The sequence below is a fragment of the Dermacentor albipictus genome, chromosome 2 (assembly GCF_038994185.2).
Source record: "Dermacentor albipictus isolate Rhodes 1998 colony chromosome 2, USDA_Dalb.pri_finalv2, whole genome shotgun sequence".
Classification (NCBI taxonomy): domain Eukaryota; kingdom Metazoa; phylum Arthropoda; class Arachnida; order Ixodida; family Ixodidae; genus Dermacentor; species Dermacentor albipictus.
In genome coordinates, this window is record NC_091822.1 from 164,621,450 (window position 1) to 164,640,445 (window position 18,996).

Consider the following 18,996-nt stretch of genomic DNA (forward strand, 5'->3'; position numbering starts at 1 on the left):
CGTAGCAGTGCGCGGGGCCACTCGGGAAGGCATAAGAGAGAAAGAGAAACGCGTAACAGCACAGCGGGTGGTTGGCGGTGTCACCGCTGATTTCACCGCACGTGACCACCGAGCGGTGTCGTCTGGCGGCGCAGATTCTCGACGCGCCACATCAACGAGCCCCGCACGGGGGGCAGCGACTCGGCGACATCGCCGGCGGGCGAGTCGCGGCCGCGCTTCTTCTCCAAGCCCAACTGCGAGCGCCTCCTGCTGGGCGTCATCAACCCGGACGAGAACGCGCTCTTCGTCTGGCTCTGGATCCTCACCTGGTGCGTGCTGTACAACGCCTGGGCGCTCATCCTGCGACAGACGTTCACCGAGCTGCAGACCTCCTCCGTGCATCTCTGGTACGTGCTCGTGTGGGTCAAGCGTAGCACCGCGAGGCCTCCGTGAACTCATGTCCGTCGTTCATGCACGGCGAGAAGAGCGTAGAAACGGCTTTGTTTCTTCTCAAGTACTGTTATCGTAGCACCAGCGCTTAGAGGAAGCGCAAGCTAAACTAAAATACGCACCTTGCGCTGACTGGCAACCGTATGAGTTTATTGTCTCTCGCTTTAAAAAGCTGTACCGCTTCAAAAACATTATAATAATAAAGAAATAAACAGTCGCTGTTTCGCCCGAAGGGTCAAGGATAGATAGTGATAGCAAAGCATTATACAACTGCACCAAGTTCGTCGTGTAATCGGCGATACAAAGGGAAGTAAACTTTCGCTTACTGATTAACTTATCAAGCATGGTTTCAGGTTTTATCACCGTACGCCCCATTCCTCTTCTCTCGTACCCTCTACCCCCCTCCCCCCGTCCTGTGTTGACATCACATGACCTCAAACATTGGGCGTGCATCAAGCCACCCTTCCTTTCGGCTCACCCATACACACTTTCCCTCGCTCCTACAGCATATGCCGCATGGCTCTTTGATGGGACTTTATCCTATTTGGACTTTATACGGAACCTCATGACGACGGATACGCCAATGGCCAATATTCACCCGGAATTTATATATAATTGCAGTTGCAATAAAAGCAACAAATGAAGGATTTTGCGGCTCAATAAATTCCAAGTCAAAAACGCTATAACGTTGCTAGTCAGCTTAATGCGTGTGTCTTTTTGCTTGTGTTTCGCCTGAACGTTATTCCCACAATATATGAACTATGCTACACCAAATGGTCGGAGTTGATATCTTGTTGAAGCTTTTGCCCACCGCGTTCATCCGCTCTCGTTTCCTCAAAACCACCAAACGAATGCTCCTACATTTCTTTATGTGGCTTCGCCACATGGAGTGTATTAATGCAGAGAAGTGGATTTAACAAAATCTTCGTGTTAGGTTTTGGTGTTGAACAGGCAATGAATACAGCCACCTGAACGCTTTGCAAAGGCCTAATGCACAACGAACTCAATGCACAAGAACGGTTTGTAGTGTCGCCAGCTATTAATGATAGCGAACTTAAAGTCAACTGATCACAGAGAGTTCTATCTAGAAAAGAAAACATTGTGGATTTGGCCTCAGCTTCGCCGTAATCTTCCTTCAATTCCTACTTTCTATGTCTGATTGATTGATTGATTGATTATTTAATTATTTGAGTGAGTGAGTGAGTGAGTGAGTGAGTGAGTGAGTGAGTGAGTGAGTGAGTGAGTGAGTGAGTGAGTGAGTGAGTGAGTGAGTGAGTGAGTGAGTGAGTGAGTGAGTGAGTGAGTGAGTGAGTGAGTGAGTGAGTGAGTGAGTGAGTGAGTGAGTGAGTGAGTGAGTGAGTGAGTGAGTGAGTGAGTGAGTGAGTGAGTGAGTGAGTGAGTGAGTGAGTGAGTGAGTGAGTGAGTGAGTGAGTGAGTGAGTGAGTGAGTGAGTGAGTGAGTGAGTGAGTGAGTGAGTGAGTGAGTGAGTGAGTGAGTGAGTGAGTGAGTGAGTGAGTGAGTGAGTGAGTGAGTGAGTGAGTGAGTGAGTGAGTGAGTGAGTGAGTGAGTGAGTGAGTGAGTGAGTATCGAGGCTGTGATGGTGGCAGTGCCCATAGAACAAACCCGCAGCACTGAGCTCACTTGTAACACGCTTCGGCACGCGCGCGTGGGCACACATGTTCCCGCAGGTTCGTGGCTGACAGCTTCGCCGACTTGGTGTACCTGCTGGACATAGTGGTGCAGTTCCGCACCGGCTACCTGGAGCAGGGGCTCATGGTGTGCGAGGCCCGCAAGCTGGCGGGCCACTACGTGCGCTCCAAGCCGTTCCTCATGGACCTGCTCGCGCTCACGCCGCTCGACCTGCTCCAGTTCCAGATCGGCATAGCGCCGCTGCTACGCTTCCCGCGCTTCATCAAGGTGTACCGCTGCTACCGCTTCTACTACATGGTTGAGTCGCGCACCATCTACCCGAACCTGTGGCGTGTCGTCAACCTCATACACATACTGCTGCTGCTGTCCCACTGGTTCGGCTGCTTTTACTACATGCTGTCCGAGTTCGAGAACTACGACGGTGACTGGACCTACCACAAGCCGGACTCGCCCGAGTGGAAGGCGCTGGGACGAAAGTACCTGGCCTCCCTCTACTGGTCCACGCTCACGCTCACCACTATTGGGGACCTGGTTACGCCCAGCTCCAATTTGCAGTGCGTATCGCGATCGTTTTGCCTCCCCGTTCAGCACGCTCAGTACCCTAGCATCTCCGGCCGGCTGTGATTATGAAATCGTACTATATCTTGCGCCTCACGTGGCTATTCCGTATATTGTCAGTGGGTACAAATATTTCCCTCTTTTTCGCAATCTGCATGAACTAGGAAGGAAGAGCGCCAACTAATACGATCACGAGCGATCACGAACCACTTCCTAATTCAAGTATGCACCATCTAGCCCAAATGAATGTTGTTCTGAATCGCAACAATCGGTAGCTGAGGGTTGAACCGACGGCCTTGTGCAGCTGAACGCAATAGCCAATATAGTCACGGGATCACCGTTGCGGTGTCAGCCATTTCCTACGTGAAAGCACTGGTGCACTGCGTACACATTTGCACTGTGTGCAATACGGATATGGAAGACGTTCAAATCTGAGCACCGTGTGCAGACAGCGTGGTGCCGTATCATGCCAACGCAGTGCACAATTTTCGTCTGCTTCCCGCGGTTCTTATTTGTTCACTTGAGGGATAATAGAAAAAAAATTTCGAGTAGCAGTCGCTGTGAGAAAGCTGAGAAGCAGAACAGCCGCGGGTGAACGATAAACGCTGTCAGCAGTGTGACGCAGGTGTTTACCGTGACACTCGGCTAGACGCAATGTTCACGTGCCACTTCTGTTCAGTCTTGTGCCATTCAGTAAAATACAAAGTGAATCACAATCGTTCGAAGTGCAGCTGATTGTATTAGCACGTACTTTGTCATAGGGCTCGCAAAATAGAGTGCTGACATGCTGCACACTCCCAAAGATCTTTATTCAAAAATCGCGATTCTGAAGTATTTCAAAGCGTTATCGGCAAGCTGTGTCGTTGCGCATACCGAGCTATACAAAGATTGACTAAATATACGAAAGCTGCTGCCCACGCAACCGTTAGCCTCTGTACTAGGACCAGTGGCTACGTGGGGCTGTTTCCCGTAATATAGACCTGGCATTTGACACAACTATAATTAATTTTATTATTGTGCATTGATTTCTTTTTCAAAGCGTGCAGCTTGAAAAGCCAGTTTGCTTCCAAACATATGCAGAAGCTGATTCACTATAGAAAAAAGAGCAACAGAGAAAGAGTAGATCCACCTCGCCGCCAACATGACAGTGCAGGCCTTATAATGCTTCCCTTCTCACGAGAATCGCGCTTCCTTTAAGCTCTTCAAGCATGCGCAGTGAACGAGAAACGATATCGGCCAGTGTTCTTAAAGAAAGTATGCTAAAAACAATGGATGGTCGCGTGTACCCTTTTTCTCTATTGAAAAGCCGGGCTTTTGTCCTGGATTGGCAACGTACATATCCAATAACGCAAATCCCCATTTTCCAAGTACCTACTTGTTCGCGTTGGACTAGAAATGGATTAGCCGCGTGTAAGAAGGATACGTTATCCTCTCGTAGAGCACCTGCTTTTTTGCTTGCTCTCGACGCCGTGTCCCCTGAGGAGCCGTCGATAAACTAAGCAAAGGAAACGCCTTCCGACTCCCTTCAATGAAAATTAGGGCTTGCTGGTCGATAACGCTTGAGTCGACGATACCCTGTCGTAGATTACCCGCATGCACCGTTAATTTGGTTCTGCTCCCGGAGGTACACTAACGCGCTTAAGCCTAAAGGGTTTTAGGGAACAAGCCCCTTTGATCGTGCTTGAAGAAGGGGAAGTAATTCTCTTAGTGACAGCATTGAGCGCGACGGTTTACCAGGCAAAGGCGACAGCAAATGTAACTGTAAGAGCAAACAACGGAAAAATAGGATTAGACGAGAAAACATGCGAAGCGAAACGTTGTGAACTTGTCTCGTCTGGTTTTAGCCCACTATTAATTACGAGTGTGGGTCAACGTTTATTATCCTCATTAATGACTCTATGAGCTTCATTCTGCGAACCACATCTGGTACCCTGAGCTAGAACATATTTAGGCTCCTGCGCAGAATCACTATTTCATGGGTTTCTCTTAGCCTTCCCCAACGAGCTCGAACTATCTACTTACAAGTAATGCAGAACGTTCACAAGATCCTCGTACTGAAGGAAGACTTTTTCTGTAGGAAAAGCGGCAAATGTTTCCAAAGCGACGCACTTCCTTTTCTGTTCTTTCCTCAAGTTCCCGCTGGTTTCGTCTGATTTCCCTCACTCCGAAAGTGCTCTATCATGGCTAAGGCAACGCGCTAAGTTAATGAATTCGCTTGCTTCAAGGCAGATCGAAAGCAAAGTACCTCCAAAGACGCAACCATATGAACAAAAAAAAACTGATAGTGGCACTTAACTCGTCTCCGTGGTCGGACGTCCGTGGAAGCCTCAAGCTTACAGTGGCGTTTTGTGTCTTTCGGTCATATTTCACGGCACACGTCATAAACTGCAACGGGTCACCGCGACAAATTTTGTAACGTGAAAATACAAAAGTGCACGAACGCACCAGCGTAAAACAAAAGTCGCCAGTGTTTTTTCTCTTTTCAAAGCGATTCTTTCTTAGTGAAATTTGCCGAGCTCTGCTGATCGTGTTGGCTGCTACTGTTGCAGTCTCGCCGAATCGCTCCAAACAGGACACCCTACATATAACGACTCGCCTTATACGTACAGCCATCTGTACTGTCGCTGCAAATATACCAGCGGCCAGCTGTGTTTGCTGCGGGATTACGCAATAAAACAACAAATTCGCCCTAAGTGCTCACTGCAGCAAATCTCGGCCTTCAATCACGTCATTCCTGTAATAACGTCAACAACTGTTGGGCTCTATCTCTCATTTTCGCGGTTAGAGGGTTGATGTGGCCTCAATCGCACCCATACTTCTTTGCTGTAAATGCCAACAAGCTCTTACAGGTGCATCTGTTCTCGCGTGAGGCTCCGAGGGTCTGGCGTCTGAGGGATCGGTGAAGATAGCGACCGTCCAGCTGGGCGCCGAGCGTGTTCTCCACCGCGTGCAGGAAGAACTGCGTGCTCGTCGCTACCAAATCGAAAGTTGCGCTTCAGTTCAGCTCTTCTAAATTTGTTACAGGCTTCGTCTTAACGAACAGAACCAAGCCCAACAAAACTTGACTATGCTGGTACTCGGGCTTACAATGAGGATGGCTATGTGTGGTTGTCGTCCACCAAGAGCGCAACCATATGAAGCCACATACATAGTGAAGCCAAGGAAAGCATATGGGAATAGATTTCTAGTTTTAACTGAAATATCGGAAGTATAAATTAAACAGAAATGAAAGTGGATGAAAGAAAAAAAAACTTGTCCCCGGTGGAAGCTGAACCCACGACCTTCGAATTACGAGCCTTCAAACCGACGAATTATGAGTGCGATGCACTACCAATTGGGCTATGGTGCGTACGTTTAAACGTCCACATTCTTGGGTATTTCATGCGTGTTCGTAACCCTGGGAATGTCAGCCAGCGCCACTCAGGCCATGTTTCATTCATAGGTTTCTCTCTCTTCCCTAGCAGATACTGCGCCAACGTGTTACGCTTAATACAACCGCGAACCCACTGCTCTCTTTCGGACGGTCACTGATTGTTTCGAAATTTGAAAGGTTTTTATATGCGCCGATGTCGTCTCAGCCCTGACCACAAAAATATGCAGCGAGTGCGTGAGACTTGTATACCACCCTTTTTTGTTTGCTTTTGGCTTCCGTAAGTGTCTGCCTGAATGCGACTACCCCGTGTTCGCTTCATTTCTTACAGCCGTTTGAAACACTTCGATTGCGATTGTTTTCTTCACAGTGCATGCAGCGCGCACTTAATTGTTTCAGTTACAATGTTTGCCAGCCGGTTAAATGTAATAGCCGGACAGAGCTACTTCCACTCAGTGACCATTTGATCCACCGCCGAGAGGAAGGTTTAGGCCATCGCCAGCATTAGTCGGGAAAATTTAAACAGCAGAAGAGAAAGACAAAGCAAGGAGAGGAAAGGCAGGGAGGTCAATCAGACGAGCGCCCGGTTTGCTACCCTACACTAGGGGTAAAAGAAAGGGGGAAATAGAAAGTGGAAAGAAGGGAAAAAGGGGAGCACTGAGTGCACGTTGGAAGATTCACGGGGACACTTTAAACAGCAGAAATGCTTTCATTAGGAAGTAGTTTTGGATATTCTAGTGCTCGCAAAACTGGGCATCCGGTGCGGCTGAGGGAGCCAAGGTTGCGCTGCCGTATCTGCCAGTAAAATAGGTACAAGCGCGCTCCCGACCTTAGTGAGTGAGTGAATAAACTTTTATTTGGTCCAGCAAAGCGCGATAAAACGCGCACCTGGCTAATCCCACGATGTGACTGACAGATCTAGTCTGCCGGCCCGATCGCGGGCGCGCTGGACGGCCAGGATTTGATCCTCAAAGACGGGACTTCGCAGGAGGGCGTCCCACTCTTCCTTGGTGAACTTCGGGCCCAGCGACCCGCACTCCCGACCTGATGCTCGGCCATTACGGGAAGGCAACGCTTGGAAACGAGTGTTTCTTCCCTACCAGAGGGCACCCCTACCTAATAGATGCATCAGGGCGCCACACGAAAATCGCCGCTCCCACACTGTAAAATAAGTTACACCCGCAAATGAGAACGAAGGTGTGAATTAATCTATTAATCTCATCGTTACACCTTTTTTTTTAATGTAAGGGTGTGAGTTATAGACAGGTTTACACCCTTGTTTACTTCTACGGGTGTAAAATACTTTACAATGGGGGAGCGGCCAAGAACTCTTTTTCTTTTTAGATTTTGTTGTGCCCACAGAGTTCGGCTGCATTTGCATGCCACAGGCTACTTTCCCAGGACGACTAAGTTTTAATTAAAGCAGACCGTCGTGCCGGGGCACGCCTATGCCCTTTTGAATAGCTGGCGAGTGATCGGTGGCAGCATCGTTTTGAACCTGCGAGTTTAGCCGGCCGACACTCAACCACGAGACAAATGTTAACAGACTTGGTCCTTATAGAACAAAGCGGTAATTTTTTTCACGAATATTTAACGAAATTGGTATTGTTTGTTTCGTCATTATCTTTCATTGGCTTTTGTGAACATCTTCGCCACTTACATAAGTGTAGTCAGTCAGATGTCGTATGCGCGAGCCATTTAGTCTTAATTTCGGGATAAGCTGCAACAGCTAACCGAGTCAGTGAAGTCGCTCTGAGCATCGCTATAGACAGGGAGAGAGAGGGAGAGAGAGAGAGTGAAGTGACAAGGGAAAGGCAAGGAGGTTAACCAGGCTGACCCCGGTATGTTACCCTGCAGCGGGGAAAGGGGATTCAAACGTGCGAGGAAAGAGAGTTCTCACTCTGCACTGGCAGGCAACACACTACCAAGCGTTCATCTCTGAGTCAATCACAAGCGGTCATAGGAGCTGGAGCTATATTCGCATACAGGTAAAGCGGATACTTGGATGTGTCGCGCAGTGCCTGACGTCTTGTCACTTCTGATATGTTCTCTGCAGCGTCGTTTGCTGTACCTGCGTATATCACCTGCTACAACCACATCAAGCTTTGGACTATTTCATGCTCCCTATACCTGCAGGTCAGAATGTGAGCCAAAATTACTCCAACGTAGAAGGAAAACATGCGAAATTGCGTTAAAAGCAGTATTGCAGCAAAACTGTCAAAGTGCGGATAATTATTGTTGCTAAGTTTACCACACTCTAGTTGTTCACTTCACAAACAAACTACAGTATTTGGTTTAACAGACACCTAAATAAAACAAAATAGAACATATCGAGTGTAATCAATATAGCTTTATTTAGAAGTTGGTTACGATATTTACCCTAAACACAGGAAGAAATTTATTAGGAGAGCTCAACAAAAATACTCAAATACTGTTAAGTTAGAACGTATTTCATTTTACGGAGCGAATTCAATTATATCGAATTGGAAGACAACATGTACTAGTGTAAGGAATGCTCTGATAAGTCCTCGCAGGTTACTCTAATATCTGTCGCTCGCTTTTTCTCAACGGCTCCACGAGCTGCAACGGGACACTCGTTTCGTAATCAGTTTATAGCCCAATGAACCGTTCGCGATGGCTTCTGTCTCTTTTGATGCAGCAATCACCTCTTTTTGTGTAATCATCGTCGAGGAATGTGCAAGGAACTGACTGCGTCTGACCCGCCCCCCCCTACTATCTATCTATCTATCTATCTATCTATCTATCTATCTATCTATCTATCTATCTATCTATCTATCTATCTATCTATCTATCTATCTATCTATCTATCTATCTATCTATCTATCTATCTATCTATCTATCTATCTATCTATCTATCTATCTATCTATCTATCTATCTATCTATCTATCTATCTATCTATCTATCCTTCATACGCCTTTACACTTTACATAAGGAATTCTCCTTGCTCCGTGCTCGTCGGTTAGATAACCTGACGCATTCTTACTGTCATGCATTCCGACGATGATATTATGCGACCAGTTCGCATTTCACTGGACTTCGTTTACATGTCGTCACTGTATGGGTAAAAGTGAAAGGGCGAGTGCGCAGCAGCGCATTGTCACATAACCGTGTTATGCAACTAAGCCGACACCCTAAATCGCACATTCTGGCAGTCGATCACCGCTCAGTGCGAAATGATAGAAGACACGGAAATCGGCAGAGGAGCCAAGGGTCGAAACGACGAGATGGTTGGAGGGAAGTATAGGATCGCCGGGAAAGAGAAATAAGATCGAGAGAAAGATATAAGAACGCAAGGAGAGTCGGGATGTGTAAATTCACGCCATATTTCACCAGGACACCGGGCTACTGCACTCTCCCTCTTTGCCTCATTGTCGCCCCCGTCGTCCGGCCATGAGTTACGCATCGCATTTTCCCATCTCGCCTCCGGAAAATCTCACGCCGCGTGTCCCTCGGCATCTCCACATTTCTCATTTTCGAGCGTCCTGGTAACACTACGTGCGCTAGCGCAATGGGCTGGGCCCCGATTTCGCTTCCAACAGCTGCCACTGACTGCCGGCTTGCGAAGGTGCTACAACGAGGCTGCGCCTCTCCGCGCGAGATGGCGCGACGACAGGACCCGGTCGCATAACCAGGCCGGCGTCAGCTTCGATAGGCCGCCATACGCGACGCGTGCGCCGTCTCTCCTGCACGTGGACGACAGTGAACTTATGAAAGAAAATTCGTGTAGTCTCTGGAATGCATGTACATTTATTGTAGCTTGCGTGGCGTCCTCATACACTTGTCATTTTGTCTACCTAATATTTAACTGCATTCTAGGGAGAAAAGTCCCAAGCAGATATATTTCCTTTTCTATTTCGTGGTCCATGTATTTTCGTATGGGTGGCGTTAAGAGAATCAAATTAATTAATTAAATTATAGGGTTTTACGTGCCAAAACCACTTTCTGATTATGAGGCGCGCCGTAGTGGAGGACTCCAGAAATTTCGACCACCTGGGGTTCTTTGACGTGCACCTAAATCTAAGTACACGGGTGTTTTCACATTTCGCCCCCATCGAAATGTGACCGCCGTGGCCGGGATTCAATCCCGCGACTTGGTGCTCAGCAGCCTAACACCATAGCCACTGAGCAACCACGGCGGGTGGCGTTAAGAGAGTCTATAATGGTTAGTTGACAAGAAATTTGAGACCGTAACAGCTTGCGATTCCAGTCTACAATCTGTAGACTTCGCAGCGAACGTCTATAACCCTTGCAAGTGACTGTATAAATAAATGTCTTGCGTAGCTGCCGCGACATGTTTTGCGGGTCGTCGAACTCTTAGGTAATGGAGAAATTGCATTAACCGGACTATACAAAAAAAAAGCTATCTGCAGAATCACCCGCTTGCTGTCGATGCATAGTCTATACAACTATACGGTCTCATAGGAATTCATTTTCTTATACACTTAGCCGAACCAGTATGCACTTATAAATTATCTTAGAAAATTTCGATTGATAGTATTTGAACCTGAAAGGTGCACGTGTGCTGACCTACTTCAGGTTGTTAAAGAAATTCTCCATGGAGGAGATCACTTTCCATCACCCAGTGTCGCACTTCGTTTTCTATAACCGAGCCCACACTCTGAATCAAACAACCGAGGACAAACGGTCTTGGAAGCGCTCGTAGTTTGCTAAGGTTTGCAGAGCTCTAGCATAGCGGCCTGATCAAACTCCCCATCTATGCGTACATCTTTCTTTTTTAATGAAACTATTATATGTTTCATTACGCGAAAATCCGACCTCGTGGTCGGCGGCGTGACCGAGTGATGGCATCAAAAATGGCCGACGATGCAAGGAGTAAAAAACATGCCAAAAATTCTCGGATTGCCGTCGAATTTCTCAGGGAGGTTCCTGTAAACAAGGCGAATTAATGGCCTTGAAGAAAAAAAGTTATTTTACATTTCGGGCGAGGTGGGAATCAAAACAGGGCCTCGGAGATGCGAGGCGAGCACGCTTACTGACTAAAGGCGTGCCTAGTGCGTGCGTCGTTGCACACGTCACGTCGCAGTCATCTGGCTGGCTAAAGGTGTGTTCTATAGTGAGTGCGTCATAGGGCACGTGATGGCGCAGCAATTTGGGGGGAGGGGGAGGGGCGGAAGCGACGCAACGTCACGAGCGTACAAAATGAGCGCGCTTCCTCCCACGCGTCTTGCTATTACCTACCTTACGTACGTAGCATTAGACATAGATGATAGCATAGCTTGAAATTAAATTCATCGTTCTGCAGCAATACGGTCCGGCTGTTTCCGGTCTGTGGCCAACGCACACGTAAACACACACCCAGAATCACCAGAACGAACCTTAATGCACGTCGAAATCATCAATCGGAAACATTTCACCAAAGCGACTATAATGCTTTAGCATTCCCACACATAAGAAGCAGTCTTAAGTGTCTCTGCCGATATATATATTTTTTTCATTCCTATGCGTATGTTTCGATATTGCGCATCTGCGTGTGTTTTTTTTTTCTCTGAGAGTAATGTTGCTTCATCTCAGCTTCCATATTCGGTCTCACTAGAAGAGAGAGATAAAGAGGAAAGGCAGGGAGGTTAACCATATATCAGTCTCCGGTTTGCTATACCTACACTGGGGATGGGGGATAGGGGTTAGAAAGAGGACAGATAGGAAAACGAAAAAAAATGCGCGCACACGGAGGCACACACACGCACAAGAGGCGTTCCAGTTAAAGACCTGTCTCACTAGTTACATACAGTGCAACCTACTCTAGGGTTCGCGTCAGCGTACGAGAAACGAGAACAGGGTTGCTCCTTTGTCCATCACCCTTCCGCACGATGCCGGCGAAACAACAGAATCTTCACGGAAAGTCTACTAGCGCTCAAAGGGTGAGCTCTCCTCCCGTCTGTGGTTAACAAGCTGCCGGTTTCGTCTTCATTGACTGACTGTCACGAGCCATGGCCTTCGGCGCATTGCACAAAATCAGTGAGGTAGAGTATATATTCGGGGGAAACGGTTCCAGCTCATCATGTAGCAGCACCAACTCACACTGCTAATGCCGTCGCATTATATCTGCTTGCCGAAAGCTGGCTAAACTTTTCACGTGCTTCTCAGCTTGTCCATTGAATACCAGGAAGCATGCTCATGTAAGCTCATTAAACCGTTCATGCAGCTAGCCTTTATCCCGACACAGCAAGTACATCCACGTAGACTGCATCAGCTCATGGCCTAACAGTACTAGATTCCATTGCTTCCCTGTGGATTTCCTTTCTTCTGTGTAAACATAACGAATGAACACTGTAAGAGACTGAAACTGAAATTAAAAGGAACAAGTGGAGTTAGATCACGTGAAGGTGTCGAGCAGCAAACTGGTGGTTCTTCGAAGCTAACAACATTGGGCACGAAAGAAACTAATGAAATGGCGGAAAGGTTTAGTTGGAGTGGTGCACCGAAGGTATTAGATTGGTCCTGGTGACGCAGGACAAGGGTGGTCGGAGACGGGAGAGGGCTTTCTGGGAGAGGAGCTGGCAAAGGAATTGTCCATTTTTTTATCGATAAACGCAGACTACGCCGTAACCTGATGAAGCCGTAAACAGAACTTAGAAAGTTTGATAAGATTTACTACACCACAGGGACCCGAATATAAGGAAGTACTTTGACGCACGTGAGGTGACACTGACGTAGCGGCAATGGAGTTTTGGAGCGAAATTTGAAAAGAAATTAAGCGCGTCCCTGCTTCTTTTTTTTTTCCTTCTAGCAATGGACTTCTCGCCCCGAAATGAAACACAGTATAGCTTTTGAAGAATAATTTATGTCTATAAACTGATTTAGTGTTCTACTTCAATGCTTCTGTAGGACAGATTGATAATTTTCGTGATGTGACAGTCTATTCGTGACTGTTTTTCGAAACTGCAAAACCATAAATTCACAGGAGGCCTGTAGGTGGCCTATTTTCTTATGTTTTGTTATAAGACCGTACGGCATGACGTATCACTTGTATGAAGTGTGAACTGTTTAAAAATTTGCCGTAAGCGCTTGATATACAAAATAAATAAATGTCAATAAACCTCCCATGTGCCGACAAATTAATTTTTGCAGGAGTTCACAGTACTTGTGTGGCTCGCCAATGACGCTGACGGTGCATTTTTCGTCACATCTGAGAGAAAACAGCGTGAAACTATTAAGTAAACGAAATTCACAGAGCGATGATGACATTTTCTTTTTGTTTTACTAACTTTTCCTGCCATTTAAATTCGTTTATATCTATCTATCTATCTATCTATCTATCTATCTATCTATCTATCTATCTATCTATCTATCTATCTATCTATCTATCTATCTATCTATCTATCTATCTATCTATCTATACCGTTTCTTTGTGTCATTCTTGCCCTTTGTATATGTCTTTATTTATCGAGTACGAAGAATCGGCTCGTGACATCAAAAGAAATGTTAAGCAGAAAATTCCAAATTCAAGCGAAGAGCTTTTAAAGTTATGTTAGGGAACACAATAAATATACAAAGCGAAACACTGCTTCAAAAAAAAGTATCGCCACCACGATTCCCCGACACGTTTATTGATCCTGTCCTTGCAACTTTACTATTCTTGGTCTAATATTTCTGATTTTTGTTCCATCTTCCTTAACTCTTCGTACACTTCGCTTACGCGTTCTGTTTACGTGCGAAGCTCCCAGGTGCGACGCGCGAATTTCTTTAGAGAGACTATCTAAGAACGTCTCCAACCCTCGCCTGCTTGTCGTTGACCACTGAAAATGTCCAATTTCTTTCCCTTCAAACTGCTGTTTTTATTTCTTATATATATATAAATGCGGCGAGGTAGGCGTTCTTTGATCCTTCTTCAATCTTCTTTTCTTCAACTAGACTACAAGCAGTGTATGTCACGTGGTGGACACGGCCGCAAGAAACCAAAGAGCCTCGACGAAAAAAAAAGGGGGGGGGGAGGGGGAGGGGGAGGTGAGGGCAAGATCGGGGGAGCGAGGCCTCTGCTTCTCGACGAGTTGCTTCAAACCTTGAAAGTTAGAGACGTCTGAACACAATCTCCCTCTCCCTCACGGGAATGATTGGAATGCCTCCCAGAGCCTGCTTCCGACGAGAGTTTGCCGAAAGCGTCTCAAAAATCCAACGTCAACATCCATTTTCTATCAAACTCTCCGCGTGTTCTTGCAGAAGAGCCGGGTTCCTTCTTTTTTTTTTCTCCGTGCCTTGGTTCTTGCTATCTGGTGCAACCTTTTCGTTGCTGGCTTGTAAACGCAGCGCCGAGTTTCCTTGGATGGAGTCTCCCAGTGAGATTTTGTATTAGTCTGCATTGCCAGCCTATGAGCGAAGCGGTAGCTTCCTGCAGTGTTATACAAGCATTACAGCAAGCGTTATTCGAAACTGGCACATCGGAGAGGGGGGAGGAGGAGGTTGGGGTGTCGCGGCGAACAAATTCCAGCGCTCTCATCAGTGAGCAACATCGTTCGTTCGCACATAGCGCAGAGAACGGGAATGGGTGATGACGGTGATGATGACGGTGGGGGTTTTGCTGCTTCTGATTATGATAATGATGATGATGATATTGATAAGGATATCGATGATGACGATGATGATGATTATGATGATATCGACGACGACGACCACGACGACGACGATGGTGATGATGATGATGCAAACACACGTTTCGCGCATAAAACCAACAAAACCGGTGCGCATAGCTCAGCCACGCCTTACGAAGATCGAGGCATTGGCCCGCCGCTCTCCCTTGCTCCGCGTCAGCGTACGTTTGTCTTCCGGCAAGAGTGTTGGCGTCCTGGAGAAGAGGGGGATTCTCTCGACAGCGCAGTTTGCCGCCGTTATCACGTCTCTCTTCCAACTTGCCTGCCCCCATCCACCCCCCCCTCTTTCATCCCGTCTCCTCGAACACGCTCCATTGCGAGCCGGTCGGGAGGACGATCGCTTTTGCCCCGCTCGCTCGACACTTCTCCCTTGGTGTGGCCCACGTAAGTGTGCAAGAGCCCCTTGGCTTTGTGTCGATGGGATCGCGAGCAATGGAGAGGGCAGCGAATGACCGGACGAACAACGGGACAATGTCGTCGCGCAGATTTATATCTGTTAGTGCACGCGGGTCTTAAATGGCCAGCGACTACGTGCTCCGGCTATCGCGAAATGTGGGTCGCGTTGAGAGTAGACACGCCGGAAGGAAAGAAAAAAAAAGAATAGAAGTGTATCTTTTCTTTCATTCATTCATTCATTTATTTGTGTGCTTGATTTTGTCGCCATTTCGTCTTGTTCTCCTGTGTATCCGGTCACGAAAGGCTTGATTTTAATCGGACTTGAAACGATGAAGAAAAAAAAGAAAGAAAAGTTCTAAAATTGTACTGATGGCGTCCGGTGTGAAAACGGAAGCCCAGAGAGAAATTGACGAAGAAGAGGCGGAGAGAACGATATGATCTCTATTTTTTAAAGCTTTTTCTGGCAATTAGATTATATACTGCCGCTTATTCCGCCGTAGATTGCCTGGAATGTGTGTTTAAGCACAACAGTGGTGGATAGGTGAAATCTCGCAAAAAAAAAAAAATGAAGGACAGGAACGATTCGGTCAAGGACGCGTGAAACGCTCAGCATCAGAGTACCTCGTGCATGGTCTAACCCTTATTGGATTAGGGTAATTAACATATGACGTCCTCAGCAAAAGAGAATACTCCTTGTGTTAATTTGTATATTCGCGGAGCCCCGAGCTCACTACCGAACCCCGCGCAATCATAATTGGAAACAAATGTACGGGCCTTAATAACTCCGTATTCTATTTATTTATTTACAGCACACCCTGCAGCGCCGAAGCATTCTAGCAGGGGCAGCGGCTTGATCGTCTTGTTCCTTTCTTTACTTTTATTTGTTTTTCACCCTCGAAACGAGAAACACGAATAAAGGGCAGAGGAATTATTTGAATGATGGCCGTCTGGGCCTTTTCTCGCAGCGCAACTGCTTCACAGCAAAGCAGCATTCCTAAAGCTGTACTCGGAGCAAAATATGCGTATACGTAAGCCGGCACGTCGCATATACACGAAAAAATACGGTATGAGATACACTGCGCACAATTACTTATTTTTCGGCGAGCACTGAGGAAAACAATTGAACTGCAAGAATACAACTCAATGAAGTACCAAGCTCTTTTCTCGCGGGTGTGTAGGTAAAACGGTATCCGTCACGGTAACTCAGTGGGCATGGCGTTGAGCTGCTTTGCGAATGGGGGCGGGCTCAATTCCCGACCGGCGGATGCCGCCGCATTACATACTACGAACAGAATGAGCAAAATGGCAAAAAAAGAAAAAAAAAGACAGCTGAAGCGTCGTGCATTTGGTGCACGTTGAAGAAGCCTATATAGGTGGTCGAAACGACATCGCTATGGCCTCCACTATATGCGGCGTCCCTCATAACCGCACGCGCAGTATGAGAACCTTACACCCCCTACCCCATCTTAATCCATTTAATTTAGTTCATTATTTTAAGTAAACTGCGTACAGAGCAGTCAAAGGTTCTTTGATGTGGAAGATTGCGCTCAAACAGGCCGCTCAAGCTGCCCACACAGCCCAACCGTGCACCTTCTTTTATTTTTATTTCTCCAGCGCTTTTTGAGACAGATAGCTTAATAGATTGTGTGTACGAGATCTCTCTCTCTCTCTCTCTCAAATTCATCAAGCCCCAGAGCAACACGTGAGCGACCCGGAAACACGGTCGGCCTGCGTAGACGCACAGAGGCATGCAGGCCGAGGTTTCTTCGACGATCGTCGGGGCCTCGGATTTCGGTATACACGAATCCCTGCAATAGCGTGGATACGCTGTTATCTTGCGGAAATTCCTCGTTAATTAACCACGAGGCTCGCGGCAGGAACGCGTGCACTCCCACCCCTCGCCGCGTTCATTCTTTGCCTTGCTGGTCCGTACGCATAGTGTATATATACGCATGTGGCCACGGGCGATACCTGCAGCTTGATAAATGAGGCACACTTACATGCATACTACAAAACACGCGCGCGCGCGCGAGGGCTAGTCAGAGAGAGAAGGGAGTCGGTGCTTGCTGCCTCTTCGTGATGTTTTCATTATACATTCAAGCCCGGGTGCCTTTCTCTCTTTTTTTTTTCTCTCTCCAGGTGGACATGATTATGCAGAGGGATGATACCCATCTCTGTCGCCCAGCGCATGCGCAGCCGGACGCTCTACTCTCAGTCTTGTGAATTATGCAGGATGTTGTGAATTATCTCCCGTTCCGTTCTATTCCGTTGCGTTCCGTTATTATTCTTCTCCCCCGGCACCTACGTAGAGCGAGCGGTGCGAGCATGTTTCGTTTCTAATCTGCTAATCCGGCCAGATAGGTGAAACTTCTCGCACAGAGTGGCTCCCCGCGGTCTCGCAAAAGGCCCGATTCAGTGCTCTCGCTTGAAAGCTTCGCCACAGGGGCGCCTATTTATGCATGCCTGTCTTCGCAGAGGGACCATGGGACTCCGGCATCGAAACACCCTAAACCTCGTCCTATCCTAACACAGTTTGACCAGGGTCACCATGAGATTACTTTTGTGTGCGTGTGTGTGTGTTTGTTCCACGGGTTGATTCTTTTTTTCTTTTCAACCGTGCACGAAAGAATGTTTATTTCTAGTGTTTCCAGCTTAATGTATACGTACGTGTAAGCACAATGAAATAATTCAGTCGGTTTCTCTTTTCAGCTCGAATTTGGGCTGGTGACGATACTGAAAAGGCTATTTGAAGAATGCATGCACGCACCTTAATCCTAAGTCAGAACGCATCAATGGCCAAAGCAACATGGCGAGAGATGAACGCGTTGTAGTGAAAACCTTACGTCTCATGTCGTCTTTCGCGTGCGGTTTTCGGTTTTGGGACTCGGACATTTAGTAAAGCCCTGAGGCACGCCTCTTGAAAGCTATACAGCTTCGTCCCTGCAGTCTGTCAATGTATAGTACACATCCGCGGCCACGACATTTTACTGCATCTGACGTGATGCCGGTTTGCGATTCTGAACCACGGTTGCCGTATGCCGATTTGATTGCTGCAGCAAGAACGACAGTCTACTGAGTCATAGATAATAGCCAAAGTAGACACTCTTAAGGGCGCAAAAGTATTTTACAGTGCAGGGTCACTAACGTTTTACGTTCTTTCAACCCTGCCTTTCCCGCATTGCAGCCAAAATATTGAGGTTTCTTTCTTCTTTTTTTTTTGTCTGTTCCATACCATTCGTATTGTGCTTGAGTGAGATTTACTCATTCAAGAAGAAAGAAAAAAAAATATATTTTTCCTGTAGCTTTATTGAGAAAAAAATTGTGTGCAGTGTGTATTTACGCCTTTTTAATGCATATCCTCGGTGTTTCTCTCTCTTTTTATTTCTTTGCAGATACATTTTCACTATTTTGTGCTATCTCATCGGTGTCTTCATTTTTGCAACAATTGTAGGTGAGTATTGTTTCTCTCCACTCGCATCGCTTGCTGTTGTTACTCGTTATTTTATTGGTTAACAGTGGCAAAGCGGCATAGTTGCGTACGAAAGCTAAATTTCAAAGTCTTCTGCCTCTACGACTGCGACTGAGACTGGGCTTTCACTCTCTTTCACTCTGCTACAAGGCACTTATGTGCTACTTAAGGACGACGGGCTTGTGCGACCATCTGTGACTATTAATGCAATTTCTGTAAGGCCACACACGTCAGCGAACTCACCGCAATTTCCTTCTTTCCTTCCCTCCTCTCTTTCCCTGTTATCTTTGTTTTCCCCTTTCCCATTCCCCCGGTGTAGGGTAGCAAACCGGATGTTATTCTGGTTTACCTCCCTGCCTTCTCCTTATCTCTTTCCCTCCTCCTCACTCTGCTACATGCGGTGTACTTTGCGATCACTGGTTAAAACAAGCGCGTTACGTATTCGTTGTGACACGAATGCACCCACTCGCCCGCGCCCTCTAACACCCTCTCCCCA

At 47.0% G+C, this 18,996-nt stretch overlaps 1 protein-coding gene across 1 annotated transcript in view; it reads left to right on the plus strand.

Moving 5' to 3' along the window:
• Positions 1-18,996, plus strand: part of LOC139056253 (uncharacterized) — a 642,331-nt gene that overhangs the window by 570,917 nt on the left and 52,418 nt on the right. The window contains exons 6-8 of the mRNA XM_070534328.1: positions 135-386; positions 2,118-2,633; positions 18,424-18,482. Of these exons, the coding sequence (XP_070390429.1) occupies positions 135-386; positions 2,118-2,633; positions 18,424-18,482 (827 nt within the window). The remainder of the gene's footprint in view (positions 1-134; positions 387-2,117; positions 2,634-18,423; positions 18,483-18,996) is intronic.